General features: G+C 46.2%; 1 protein-coding gene across 8 annotated transcripts in view; it reads left to right on the top strand.

The window, feature by feature from the left end:
• The first annotated feature begins 828 nt into the window (after nt 1–828).
• SGSM3 (small G protein signaling modulator 3) overlaps nt 829–14,623 on the top strand; it is a 29,621-nt gene continuing 15,826 nt past the window's right edge. For 2 of the 8 annotated variants that reach the window (XM_050982596.1, XM_050982566.1), the window contains exons 1-5: nt 829–907; nt 1,694–1,743; nt 10,783–10,865; nt 12,058–12,143; nt 13,278–13,344. In XM_050982596.1, coding sequence (XP_050838553.1) covers nt 10,859–10,865; nt 12,058–12,143; nt 13,278–13,344 — 160 coding nt within the window. In that variant the 5' untranslated portion in view covers nt 829–907; nt 1,694–1,743; nt 10,783–10,858. Of the gene's footprint in view, nt 908–1,127; nt 1,744–2,542; nt 2,663–3,489; nt 4,523–10,782; nt 10,866–12,057; nt 12,144–13,277; nt 13,345–14,623 lie in introns of those variants that run through there. The other 6 variants (XM_050982587.1, XM_050982578.1, XM_050982572.1 and 3 more) reach the window with 6 other exon arrangements.

Genomic DNA, 14,623 nt, shown 5'->3' with positions numbered 1-14,623 from the left:
TAGAAGACTTCCCCCCTTGGTTTGGGACCTGACTTTCTACTTTCCTGCAGAGTTGGCAGTGGCAACAGCCAGAGATGTAATTCTCCCCTCTCTTGGTTGTTGGGAGGAGGTCAGCAGGCAGTGCTTCAGGAGCAGCTCTCAACTGTTCAGCTCTTTATTCTCCCCCTGTACTCAGCACTGGTGAGGCCACACCTGTGTCCAGTTCTGAGCCCCTCAGTTCAGAAAGGACAGTGAGATGCTGGAGCAAATCCAGAGAGGGGCAGGGAAGCTGGTGAAGAGTCAGGAGCACAGATGTGATGAGGAGCAGCTGCGGAAGCTGGTGTTGTTTATCCTGCAGAGAAGGATGTTTAGGGGATTTGTCACTCCCTACAACTACCTGGAAGTAGGGTGTAGACAGGCGGGGGTCAGCCTCTTCTCCCAGGTAACCAGCAACAGGACAAGAGGCATAGCCTTAGGCTGGACCAGGGCGGTTCAGGTTGGGGCGTTCAGAGGAATTTCACAGAGGGTGATTAGACAGGGTGGTGGAGTCACCGTCCCTGGAGGTGTGTAAGGAAAGACTGGACGTAGTACTCAATGCCATGGGCTGGTTGACCTGCTGGAGTTCGGTCAGAGCGTGGACTCCACGATCTCAGAGAGCTTCTCCAACCTAATTCTATGATTATGTGGCCGCGTCGTGAGGCCGATCACGCTTTGGACCATTCGGTGCAGGTCCTTGGAGCCCGTGCCCAGCGGGGCATCCCGGCGCCTCCCCGCGCCTGCCGGGCCGCGCTTCCCGGCCTACAGCCCCCGCAGCGCCGCGCGCCGCCGCCCGCCTCCCGCGCATGCGCCCCGGCAGCGGCGTGCGGGGCCGCCGGGTCGGGGCCGGGCGCCCGCCCTGAGGGGACGGCGGTGGCGGCGTTGGCAGCAGGTGGGTACCGGGGCAGGTGTGTGCCGGGGCGGGCGGGTACCGCCCTTCGTCCCCCGGGGCTCTCATCCCCGGCCCGGGGGCGCTCCCCGGGAGCGGCTGCGCCACCTGTGCGGCGCCCCCCGCGCACTCCTCACCCCGGCACCCCCCTGCCCTGCTGGCCCCTCGGACGGAGCGGGGGCCGAGGCTGCCGGGGCGGCCCTGCTGCTGCGGTTGTGTGCGGGGCGGGGGTGCGCGGCCGTGGCTCCGCTCGCCGGGCTGGGGTGCGGGAGCAGGGAGGGACCCCGGCCCGAGGAAGGCTTCACGCACTGGCCGCGCTGACGCAGGGTCTGGCTCCGGGGAGTGACTCACGCTGTGCTTCCCCATCTGCGCTGCCCGGGGCACGCTCTCCCTGCGCCCCGCTTCCCCCGGTTGGGCTCCCTCTGCTCCCCGGGACGTGCCTCTCCTCTAACCCGCCTCTTCTCGTGCCCGCCGTGGCTGCGACCCCCGGAGGTCCTGCTCTGCCATACTCATCTGTTCTCCACGCCTGCGCCTTTTCGGAGGTGCCCCGGAGTAGAGACAGTCTGTCTCCTGTCTGGCTGGGGGGAAGGAGCAGTCACGAAACACAGATGGAAATATGGCAGTATCCTCTAGGCAGTGGGCACAGATAGACGTGCTGCAGGCCCTGTGATTGTCAGCTGTAATAAATGTTAGAAGGAGAGCAGGAGGCAGATGTAATTCTTCGTACCTGCTGATGTAAATCTAAGGAAGCAAAGAGCCACAGTCACGCGGATTTAAATCTCGTTGCAGGCAGTGGTTGTGGGCTCCGGGACGGCTCTTGATGTCTCTACACAGAACTGGTAAGGGCGGGACAAAAAAAAAAAATTCTATGTGTGGTTTTGCTTCCTTCTCAGTTTGTTTGAGGGATGCTGAATTTAAGCAGGTGCTTTCCTTCTAAACAAGTCCATTTCAGTGTTGGTGTGTGGGGGTTTTATGTGATGTCATAGCTTCCTACTTCATGATGTCTCAGCCCTACTCTTCATGGCTTGCTGTGATTTTTATTTTTTAAGAGGGGAAGTGGGAATAAAGGAAGAACAGTGTCTTGAGGAAATGGAGGATCCTTTAGTGCAAATAGATGTGAGAGCAAAGCACTGGAATTACTGGAATTACCATCAGTGGGTTTTTAGTAGTGCAAGACTGGATCTTAAAATCACTCAAGAAGGAACTACCAGCCTAGCAGGAGTTGGGGCACTGCTGTGATTTTGCTGAGCTGTTATCAGGATACAGTTGCTTGCTGGATAATCTGAATTCTAGATTAGTTTTTCAGCTGCTGCAGAGTCTGGAGGGGTGGCCTGGAAAGAATCAGCCACTGGAACAAAATTCAATTTCATTATTTATTTCTGGATTCACACAATGTGTGTGTGACTGTCCCTATGCAGAAACGAAGGCTGAATTCCTACTCTAGAGAATTCATAAAGTAAAAGGGAAGGAAGAGGGTGAGAAGAGGCATGACATGTAATTGAAGAGGTCAGGGTGGGGACTGGTTGTGTCATGTTAATAAAGAGTTCATTCTGTATTTAACAGATTGAAATGACAAATACTGCCTATTTTAATTCCTGTTTATGATAACATTTTGATAATGTGGTTTGATATTCTTAGGAGATGTCATTCATAGTGACTCTTCTGAAGAAGAAGGATGAAGGGAATTCCTGAGGGGGAGCAGAGAGGAGGGGCATATTTCTGGAGGAATTGCACTGATCAGGGAATGATAGAATTGAGGTGAGGAAAGTACTGCACGCTTGCTCAGGACTGAAATAATTCTCCAGTTTTAGGGGTCTCTGCTAATGTTGTTTAGGTTTTTCTTCTTTGCTGTGCATTTTACCTGTCACTTTCCCATAAGGTGGGATCTTCTGCCAATCTCAGTGTTTTAAAGAACCTTGATGATATTAAAAGGCAGGTAATAATCAAAATTATTTGGCTTTTAAAAATTAATGTCTTACCTAAGGTGACATGATAACAGTAGAGATTATTGGTTAAGAGGTCCGTGTGAGAGCTGCCAGTCTTAGTCCCATTCTTGGTGAATTGATTGGTGTGTTGCAAAATTGCTTCCCAAGTATTTGGGATGCTTTGACAAAGGAATTGGTGATACCATGTTTGAGGCAATGACTGTTTTGGAAATGGTTGGAATGATGCCTCTTCCTGGCTGTTACTTGCAAACTTCTCACATCAGAACACATCAGAAGTATGGAAAACTTTTAAGAAATAAATCCCAAGGAGTATTGCAACTTTATCTGCAGTGGTAAAGTTAAGGTGCTTTATATTTTGCTGTATATGGTCCTACAGCTTTTCTAGCTACATCAGCAATGACCCTTGCTGGTGATCTGTATCACACTGGTTATTCTAGATCCTACCCTAATTCAAATGGATGAGATACAGAGAATTTGCAACTGTCCAGTAGGAGGAGGTAAACAAACATCTTCATTCTGTTGTGGGTATGGTGTCCTAAGTGTCCCTTAAGAGATGGAGAGGTTTTGGTACTTCAGGTTTGTGTCCTCAGCCACATAAAGACTTGTCTAAACTGCTTTCTCTGCCATTTTTTATCCCAGGGTCAAGGGTTTTGATACATAAAGCTTACGCAGGCTGAGTATCTGGGAGTGCTGAGGAAAATCCCACTTGCCAGCTCTGTTACTGTTGGCACCCTGTGGGGAAGAGAATGATGTTGTCTTGCCACATTTGTTTTGTCTTTGAGGAGGTCTCAGATTTTTTTAAACTGGAGTGTAACCAGTTACATTGGTAACAGAGCAGTTTTGTTCCTGACTTAAGGAAAATGCCCTGGAAGAAATGCAAGCACGGCCTGTGTTATGAGATAGGTGAAGAGAAGAGAGTGTTGGGAAGAACACAGCAACATTTACAGAACTGGTGGGCATTACCATAATAATTGGTATTAGCATGACTACAAGAACTGTTGTTACTGCCCAGTAAGTGCTGTCTGGGAAGTATTTGATGATTTGGAGAATAGAAAGAAAGTCCATAACCTGACAGTTCTTTTTTCTCTGGTGAAGAAATCTTCCTGATCCACAGAATCAGGAAATATCAGAGCTTTTGTCTTGTTTTGTCACAAATGTTAACAATCCTTGTATATTTTGCTTTTTTTCCTCTTAAGTTATCTGTGCACATAAATTTCTGCAGGAGCAAGATCTAAGTAGTCCAACATGACATGCTAGATAAGAGCTTTGCAAACACTCTTGAGAGGTGTTTTGAGTGCTACTAATCTCTTCAGAAAGTTGACTCCTGTAAAGACAAAGCCCTGAAGGAAAAGTTTTGAATGCTGTGGGATTTACTTTCTTAAAAGCCATTTTCTGAAGCTAAATGAAACAAGACCTGCTTAGAGTCCTGTGAAGTGAATCTGACTTTTTTTTTTTTTTAATACTGGAGCAAATAGTAACAAAACGGAGCTGCAGGAGAGTGACCTGAAAGAAGCCTTTCCTGTGCCTCACCAAGGTGACAGCAAACCATGACCGCAAAACCTCTGCCAGTCCTCTGAGGCCCTATCAAGGAAGAGCCATTGTTCAGGCCCTTGTTCCATTGTCACTGGGAGCAGTAGGATGAGACCAGCTTGAGAATCAAACTTCCACCTGGGTGAGCCTACAGGGCTGGTGATGGAGACAGCCTCGGGTGGCACTGCTTGTCACCACTCAGGACAGGAGTGTGATACAAAAGACTTCGTAATACCTGACTTTAAATAACTGTCGATAGTGTCTTTTATCCTTTCTTTGGTTGGTACAGCCCCACGTCTCTAACAGGAATATTTTCTTTCAAGTTTCTGTATTCATATGAAGCTAGACAGTTGTGATTGATTGCTTTCCACAGACATCTCATAGCTTACAGTTTTGCAATGGACCAGAAGGTAAACAACTCTTCTGAAAATTTTTTGGGAAAACAAATTTCTGTAGAGCTCTGCAGAAGTGCCTTATTCCTGTACTGTGCTTATTTGGGAGAAAGTTCCCATTTATTGTGCAGTACTTGACTCTCATGGAAGATATGTTTAGACACTAATGAGAAACCTTTGATTTATATTTGCATAGTGGTGTTTAACAGGGAATTGCCTTCACCCTAAGCCTTGAAGACTGGAGTAACTGCAGGCCTGCCTTTTTTGGCACATACAGGTTTTCTTGCCTCTGTGTTGAAAGCAAGGAGAATTTTGCTGTGCAGTGAGAGTGAGCACCATGCGAGTTTGTACCCTGGCCTCTCTTTCTAACTTCATTCGATGCAGATAGAAAACCCCAAAACAGTTGTTTCTGTAATCCTCCTGTGTGAGTTGCAAGGAGCACTCTCTATTCCTGTCACATATCTTTCCACCTCTCAAATAATGGGAGTACTGGGAAAGGGGAAACTCCTCCTCTTCCGCTGATCCCAAGGGTCTTGGCTAACAAGAGGTTCTCCACAGAGGTGCAGTTCATGCTTAGCTGGCATTCTGTTTGCTTTGGAGCCAGGTAAATAAAAGGCAGTTCTGCTCTGGAAATAAAATAAATATCTGTTGATGTGTAGGATATCTACAATCTCCAAGCAGGTGTTATGTAGGGGTGTTTCTGAGACAGGGCTGACACATTGAACTGTGGTTGGGAAGTCCATCTGTGATCTGTCTTCCAATAGGAAGCAGGATCTGCTTTTTCACATCCTTATTTTGAAAATGGAGATGTAATGGGAACAAAACTGCAAGTTACTTGTTTTGTTCCTTTTGTGTAAACTGATAGTTTTTGTAGTTCAGCAGCTTCAGCTCCACCGAAGCTCTCTCTGTCTTTGCAGCAGGTGTTGCTGGACCCCAAGCCGTGCAAGGAGCAGAGCTGTTACATGGAAGTATCTTTTAGTTACACTTCCAAATAGGGCAGGAATCTACAAGGTGCTTTATGGCAGGAGACACAGAGTTCCAGTTTACTTTTTGCTGTCTCTGTTGCTCTTGCAGTGCCCTGAGGCAGCTGGGAGGAAACGCTTTGCCCTGCCACATTCCTGCTGTCAGTATGTGATCCCAGTTGATGACTGGGGAGCGCTGGAGTCCTGGGTGGTGCCTCTGTAGTCAGTGGTGTAACCTCTCAGCAGCTTGCCTGCCTGGCTCTGCAAGCCTCCCCGTCGCTGCTCTCCAGGTCTCTCATCCCCCCCTTACCTGCCCTAAGCTTCTGGTGCATCTCTGATTTGCTTCCAGTACTACAAGTGGGGTAAGGGCTGTTAAAGTTCCCAGCTCTTCATTCCCAGTCATGTTGTAGAGGGGAAGACTGAAGGCCACCTCAGCACTTCCAGCTTGCATTTGTACGTGTTGCTCAACAACCAAAGCAGTGAAAGCAGTGTGAGGCTGGTCTGGTTTGTAAGCCTCAGACTGAAAGTTTGAGATGAGCCAGGTTCACTCACACCATATTGACTCCTTAACCAGTGTCTGTGTCCATGTCTCTGTGGGATTCCACATTTTTTACAAAGCCAGCCTGTCAGGGTGTGGGGGACAGGAGCTCTCTTCATCTTGTCTGCCCCCCTTGGTCAGGTGTGTGGCTGCTCTTTGCTCACTTGTGTATTTGTTTGTGAAGCTGGAGTTCTCTTCTGACTCTGGGAGCAGAGCAAATATTGACTTGTGGACTAATGGCATTTGCAGCTCCAGGATATGCCTTTGCCTGACTTGAGGGAGACGCTGATGGGGGAAGGGAAGGAAGGCCAAGGGCATCCTGCTGAGAGTTCCCTTGGACATTTCATTGAGCAAATCAGGATTATAATTTGAAAAATGTCAGTTTTCTGGTTGTGAGAAGACAAAATTGAACTGCCTGGTTCAGTACAGAGCTTTTGTCCGATTTCTGAGAGAGGGAGATGTTAAATTGGACACAATCTACTTGGGATTTCAGAAGATGAGCTGGAAGAAGCTTCTAGAACTACACCTACGTGCATAGCCTTCTGATGGGTGCTGTGACTTTCAGTCACTTCTCTCTCTTCCAAAACTTACTTTCTTAATAAAGGAAGAGAATAGAGAACAGTGGAAAGCAGCTGACAATCCAGAGGTGGCAGTGGGATATACTGCATACACTGTTGCTTTCTGTTCATTAAACATAAAGGAAAACAGATTTTTTTCCCATGCTAGCTTACTGTCAGAAGAGGTGTTGTAAGTGTCAGAACAGAGGTGCAGTTCTTGTAACAGTAAATGAAGATTATTCTAGAAAGAATTGTTATGCTTGTTCTGTTCTTTCTGATGATACTCAGTGGAGGTTCCTGCATAGTTACTGGTTGTGAAGTTTTCAGGAGACAAAAACATTGCTGGTAAAATGTTTGTCTTCTGCACAGTCTGCTAGAGGTATGCTGCCTTTTCGGTGGATTTTTTTTTTTAATCAGTGGGGGAAGAACACTCTTAGGAAGGAGTTTCTGTCCCAAAATAAAGGTCCTACTGAAAGGCTCCAGACAGTGTCATTTTGTGCTTAGCACATCCAGGCTCTACCACCAGAAGCCTAGGTGGAGATCACCTAAGCAAAAGAGGCTAAGCAGGTAAAACACAGGCAGCAGGAGATTGCTGTCTGGTGTTTGCCAGGAGCCAGCTAACTGAAATCTCTCATACTACAGCTGTGGGGAAGAGCCAGTGTGTCCAGGGGAGGCACACTATTTCCAAGTAGAGGTAAATTTGCAGGACTCCTTTGCAAACATCAATTTCTAAAGGACACCTGCACTAGAAATTAAACTAATTGGACATAATCCTGCACGGTGTGTGTTTGCAACTCCAACAGAGGTGTTGCAGGTGGAGTTCTTAAAACGTGAGGCTGACTACGTGCTTCTATTGTAGCCTTATTTTTCAGGTACATCACACCTGTGTTCCTTCAGGCTGGAAACAATGGTGGTGGGATGTTGTTCTGATTTTCTAAGCCTTCTGATGTTTACATTCTTATAACGAACTTTCTCACACACTTTCAGTAAATAACTAATTGTTTTGCATTCTTTTATACAAGAAGAGAAATTTGATAGACTGTTGGTTTGTCCAGTGTCATTAGAGAGGTGGCACTGTCACACTCCAATCCACTGTCACTTTTAAAAAATTATAAATGTTAAAATAAAAAGCTAAACTTCCCTTTTCTTCACCTTGAAAGCAGCAGTGTATGCCTTTGTGTTGTTTTATATCCTATAATAACAGTGTGATTTGTTTTGGATTCTGAATTCAAAAAGTAAATCTGTGATTAACAGGTACTGTTTGCATTTTAGCAAAAAATACATTTCTTTCAAATATGAAGACTACCTGTTGTGTGACCACAATTGCTTCATATCAGAAACTTAAAATGCCTTTAAACATGGGAGATGCTCCTTAATGCTTGGGTTAAACTGGTTTTAATTTTGTACTACTGAGGGTTTGGGAGTTGGCATTAATATTTGTTGGATCTGATGTATTTTTTCCTTTGTATTTCTTACTGTTGCTTTTTTTCAGAAGTGTGTACATTGCAAATAACAGCAATTTCACACGTGGTTTCACAGGCTTTGTGGACCCCCGTTTGTTACTTGCTATCTCCTGGCTAGGAGATATTAGAGAGTTGCTTTAGGTTTGTATCCCTCAGTCAAAGGAAAGACCTTATATGTCAATCCCACATATCAGATCTCCTCCTGGCTCACACTGGATGGTGCCTGGCTGTGTCAGGGAACCTTCTTCCCAGTTCCTGTGATGCTGGAGGGGCTGAATCAGTGGCCTCAGCACCTTCTCTTGGAGGCACCTGTCTCTGAGGGCAGTGTCCAGGGCAGTGTCTCCATGTGCCACAGCAGGAGCCTTCCCTTGGTGTGATTCCTGCTGCTCACCCTGCCCTTCTGCACAGCCATGTCAGCAGCAAGGTGAGCTTCACGCTCTCTCTGGCCTCTGTCCCAGATGGGTGCTTGCAGGAAGGTTTCTATGGGAACCAGGGGCAGGAAAAACCTGCCCACCGAGTTCAGTGCTCTAATGTCAGGGACAGGAGAGTAGGCAGGGGAGTGATCCCCAGCAAGGTGGGGGCCAGGGCATGATGACGTGAGCAAGGGAGGGTGTTCCATCTGCTGCACAAGGAGAGGCTCACTGAGCACTCTCCTGCCCCGTTTCCAAGCACTGTGGTTAGTTCCATTTTTATGGGTTTTTTCTCAGACACGTGCCTGACACCCTGACCTGCTCCTCCACAGCAGGTTGTGTCAGCAGTGGTTGTACATGCAATGAAGGTTAATAGTGGCTGAGGGGAATCTGCTCACAAGCTCAAGGCACTGAGGCTGGATTCAGAGCACAGGCAATGACAAGCATGGCAGACGTACCACGTGGTGACTGCATTCCTAATAAAAGCCATTGGAAACAGGGTTAACTGGGCTGAGAGAAAGCAGGGGAGGAGGACACCTTGGAGGCTCAGGAACAGCCATGGTTGCAAGGCAGTGAAAAAAGCATCAAAATACATCCATAGCAATGTTGAAAAGGAAGTAAGCAATGTCAGCCAGTTTACCTACTTGGAGTGCATGCTCTGTGTGTTCCCATGTAATATGAGCATGTGGATACTCATTTTGTCATTGTTGGGATGTCTTCAACTACTAAGGGAAGAGTTGGTGCTAAGGGAGCAAATGGGACTGGAGTGTAGGGAAGAACACACAAAGATTTACAGAACTCATGGACCTGCAACTGACCATCCTGTGGACAACACTACTTCTCAGAAACAAAAGCTGAATTTTATTTTTTTGTTTGTTTGTGATTCTTTTTGCCATAAGCATTAGTGTCAAAATGGATCAGTGTGTCTGTTCATCCTTGCTGGCCTTTCTCAGGCAGAGAGCTGTTTAGATCCATAAGGAGGAAACCTTATCATTTGTGTTCTCAGACACAGATGTTTTTTATGCTTTTGCAGTGGTGAGCAGCTGCTTATCTTGGAGTGTTGTAGCAAGTCACTGTCTGCAGGTGCTCACTGGAAAGTTCACTGAGATGCAAAGGCAGTATAACCTTGTACTAATCAGAACTGTGAAACAACTTGGATAGGGCCTGTGGGATGAATTCCTGGGTTCCTCCTTTCAGCAGCTTACAGTCATAAGTAGCTTTAATGAAAAGGGAAGCTGGAAAAGCCATCCTAGGTGTACAAATGTTAGTTTTTCCCAGGTTCTTTCCCAAGGAAGTGTGAGTGACTGATCTATCCCAGCACTGGCTTAATCTGCTTGGTAGAGGTGGCTCTTTCTGTCTCCCACACTCAATTTGTAAGGTTGATTTTAAAGTCCAGAATCTCTCTGATTACTGAAGTATTCCATTGTTTTCCTGGAAATCCCCATAGAAATCCCCATAAAAATATGCTGTTAACTAGTGTCAGGAAAGCTAGGAGGGGAGCTTTATTGCCTGATTTAGTTCAGAGGAGCCTGGTTTGTGACTCATTGCAGAAGTACTTGATAGTGTCTTGTCCACATCCACATGCTTCAGGGACTTGTATTCTGCAGCCCTACACTCTTTACTCCTGTGCTTTGTGGTGCTACTCCTAAAGTCTCTTTTGGACTTAGAGCATCTAATGATTACCCCTTAAACCCTTTTCACCACTCCTGTCCCTTCTCCATGGTCAGTGTCTTCAGAAGATGATGATGTGTGGGGTATTTTCTTAGTTTACGCTATTAAATAAAGGACTCACAATATGTGATGGAAAAGGTGTTAAAAGTTGACTTGTTTTTTTGACATTCTCTCAACCAGTAATGCTGTTATTTCCACAAGAAATTTGGCAAATGACAGTGTGCTCTTTCTAGCTGGTCAGTAGGTAAGAAACCAAAAGGAAATTCTAGTCTCTGGAATTTATTTCTTGTATACTAAGGAATTTAATTTTCACATGAGGAAGTTGCATGTGAGGGGTCTGTCAGTCCCCCACCATGTTCTTAGATGTTAATTGAATTCTCTAATCACCCTTTTTGTCTTTTTATAACAGGAGTGTAGTATCTCACCTCTGTGGACAGCATTTCTGGACTTGCTGACACCTGTGCCACTCAGCCTTGCCTAGTGCAATGTCAGGTGAGCACCCAGAAGTTGACACAGTATCCTCTCATTACCTTGCTTGCTCTGTCTTCAGCTGAAACTTCATAGCAAAGGTTTCTGGTTCCAAGAGACATTCTTTGCAAGAACATACTTTCTGGTCAGATTGAGAGAGAGGAACCTTTGTGACCCAGGAGCATTTTCACTCAGGGTGAACTCAGTTCCTTCTTTTACAATGTAGAAGCTTTTTCAGACATTGAACAGAGAGGAAGAAGGAGGTTGAAATCTGTTCTGCCTTCCCCGTTTTTCCTTAAGATTTGCTTGATTCTCTTCTCCCCCCAACACTTCCCCTAAAGTGAGTGGCTCACAATGTCTGTGAGAGATTTTTGCTGTACAATGGTAGCTCTAGGACAGGCAGAATGCTGAAGAATAACTGGAGTTCAGTTGTGGACTTCTGAGATAGAAGCTTTGCTAAAACCAGATGGTCTTCTTAGACAAGCCAACTTTCCTACCCTGTACTTTTTTCTAGACCGACCTTCCTGGTCCAGCTGGTTATTTCAGGGCACATAACCCAGGGGGAGACTATGCTTCAAGGCCAAGTATATGTCTGCTTGTATTCCAAGGGAAACTGTTCACTGGGACTCTACCTGAGAATGGAAGGGTGTTTGTCTTGAACACAAAATACTAAGGTTATAGGCATACTTTCATTGCTGCATCTCTCTGTACATGATCTGACAATATCCCAGCCTGTAGGGAAAAAAAGGGAGCCGTTGAGCAACTTTCTGAGGGCTCTGATTTTTCATTCTGGTGCCTGAGTGACAGTTTCAGGGAACTCTGGAGTTCCTGGTGCTGGTCCATAGGAAGAATTTACTTCTGCAAAATAATATTTATTTGGTGATAATACCCCTGGCTTGTTGCTGATCACATAGCTTTTCCAAGCAGGTGAGTGATCATGTGATGCCATGGAACTATTTCTCTTCCCTAAGAATTGCTTTCTTAGAGATATCTTCATTTGGCCCTTTTGCCTCTTTTGCTCAATAAAAAAGAACAAAACCATCTGAAATTACTGCCTTCCTTGGTGAAGTGGGAGCTGTCTCAGTGTTTAGAGTAGCAGTAGCAACAAACTGATGAGTGAGTCCTTCCCATGCTGGAGCAGTCTGTATGGAGTGTGTATCTTCCAAGGGTGTTTTTGCAGATTTTCACTGCTGTGTGTTGATTTCTTTCTGTTTAGGCCATCACACTCCCTCTGCTGGGGGTCCCTTCTCAGCACTCACACCCAGCATTTGGCCTCAGGAGATCCTGGCAAAATACACACAGGTAAAGTGTGGGACAGGGTGAGGATGTTCTCTGGATCTGCAAAAGTAGAGGGGAACCTGGTGTTTTCTGGTGGTCTCTGAAAGCCATAGGGAAAAGGAGAGAGAGGTGCACTTTTCCTCCAGTGCTTTGGGTATGGAGGTTAGTGGTTGCATCCTGGCTTTTGCAAGAGGATCTTGCAGAACACAAAGAAACTTCTGTGAATTATTTCCCTGCTGTTTTGCAATTATTGCTCCACTGTAAAAATGTTGACGCCCTCAGGGGGCCTCTGTCATCATCAAGCTACTCTGGGTGGCTTGTGCATGACAGGAAATGCTTGTCACCAGGTGGGTAGAACAGGAAGGAAGGAAGCAGCTGTGGAATTTTGTAATTTAGCCACAGTGTTTGCTGAAAGCAGATTAAAGCTTTTTGTAGGAGGTATGTGGGCACTGCTTCTTGCTTCTTAGGTGCTGCCTGGTTGCAGTGCTTGCAAGAGTCCCCCACAGGAGGTGCAGGTGGGCTTGCAGGAAAGGAGAGAGCAGTAGGTATTTACACCTAAAAGAATCCTGGAGGTAATCTCCAGTGTGTATCCCCCAGTACGCCCCAATGCCAACCATGAGCACAGATGAAGAAGGTTGAGATCTGGGTCATGGACCTTAACTTTCTTTGGCCTATAATTTGGACTTGCATCACAGGTGAAAATCCCAGTTTTGCCTGCTGCCTTTCAAAGGAAATTTGAGAGCAACAGGCAGAAGATGGAGTGGTGCAGGGAGCTGAGTTTGCAGTGTGTGTACAGAGGTAACAGGAAGGACAGCTGTGTATTAGTGATGCAGGCAGTAGAGGCCACTTTGGCTGGTGTGTGTATATTCATCAGTCCATGAGGAGAGCTGTGCTCTGATCTTGATAAGATGCTGAGCTCAAGTCCTGCTGGGAAAATCTGTCTAGTTATTTTCTGTGGAAAAGTCAAAATGGTAATGGCAGGCAATGTCCCCTCAGCTGGGAATTGTGGTGGTAGGCTCTAAAAATTAAAGGGTAAGGGGTCAAGTTGCTCAAAGGGCACAGCGTGGGCAGTGGTGGGGTGAGATATCTATGTGTCTCTGTATGGTTATCAGCGATAAACTGCTGAAAATGTCTGTTTTCCTTCCTCACATCTCCCAGAAAGAAGAATCCGTCGAGCAGCCGGAGTTCCGCTATGATGAATTCGGTTTCCGAGTTGACAAGGAAGGTAAAACCAGTCCCGTCCCTCCCACTTGCATTGTGTTCAGCCCTTCCCATGCTTTCAAGTGTGGCAGGATTTTGCAGCCATTCTGTGCTAAGTCTTGTCTAGCCACCTGTTTCTGTATCCTGCCATTTGTAATCAAGTGCATTAGATGTGCTGGCCTTATGGAGGTCCAGAGCATAAGCTGTGGAGCAGTCATTTCCATCCCCTTATGCTGTGCCATGGGGAAGAGGGAGAAAATTTCCATTACCAGCTGCATGCTGGAGAAGAGCAACTTTCCCCTTTCACAATGGGATCTCCATTGTGTTCAGTAGCACTGCAAGGGCTCATAGCAGGCACAGTAAAATGTGCTGTCTGCTGAAAAACTCATGGCCAGGGAGAGTGGTGGTGTGCTCTGCCCACCTGAGCAAAGTGTAGGGCAAAGACCTACATCCTAGTTTTTCTGCAAGCTGTGGAGGCAGACAACCAAATTGAAGGAGGCATGGAGTGCTGTTGAAGCTGAGCATTAAAGTACAACAGCTGGCTGCCTTAGCAAAGAGGAAGAGAAAGAAGTAGGAGATGTAGGAATTGTTTCATGTGCTCTGGGGGTCATTCCCAGGGCTCAGGCTATATAGTGTAAAGGCAGAAGTTGTTTGCATGTGTGCCCTGAGGCACCTTGAGTCATAGAAGATCCTCTTTGAAGCAATGACCTGAAGATGAGGAAAGAACGCAGTCATTTTTTTTTCAGCCAGAACATCTGTACATTATAAAATCAGCAGAAAGATTTGGAACGCGTTGCTGGGATGTATTATATGATGAAGGACAAAGTGCCTTATGTCAAACCTGTCCTTGTGCTAAAGTATCTTATTTTTGGAAGCCAGCCTCAGGTTAAGGTACTCTCTCATTGTGAATTTGGAAGTGTCCTTATTAAAGGATTTTGGTGATTAAATATCCCCAAAGTTAACATTTTGCACCTCATTACTTCCATGAGCATAAAGCTTCTGCTTTCCAGCTCTGAGACTTGCTATGCTTTTGTCAGGCTGATTTACAGATCCATACAAAACTCAGCAGGATGACTGCTGCCAGGATCTTGTTTAATTCCAGCCACACTGTGGTCTAAATCATGAGTAAGTAGAGACTAGAAGCATGCTGACAGCTTCTTTAGTTCTCAAGGTCCCAAGCCTTTTGCTTATGACCATAAAATTTGCTGCATGGAGTGGATAGTTAGAAACCAGCCTTTGCCTTTCCATGCTCTGACTGAAAGATATGAATGTTTTGAATGTGCTTTTTTCAGATGGCCATCCTA

This window comes from Serinus canaria, chromosome 1A, assembly GCF_022539315.1.
Source record: "Serinus canaria isolate serCan28SL12 chromosome 1A, serCan2020, whole genome shotgun sequence".
Lineage (NCBI taxonomy): Eukaryota > Metazoa > Chordata > Aves > Passeriformes > Fringillidae > Serinus > Serinus canaria.
The sequence above is the reverse complement of the archived record's forward strand: the minus strand, read 5'-3'. Positions and strand labels throughout refer to the sequence as shown.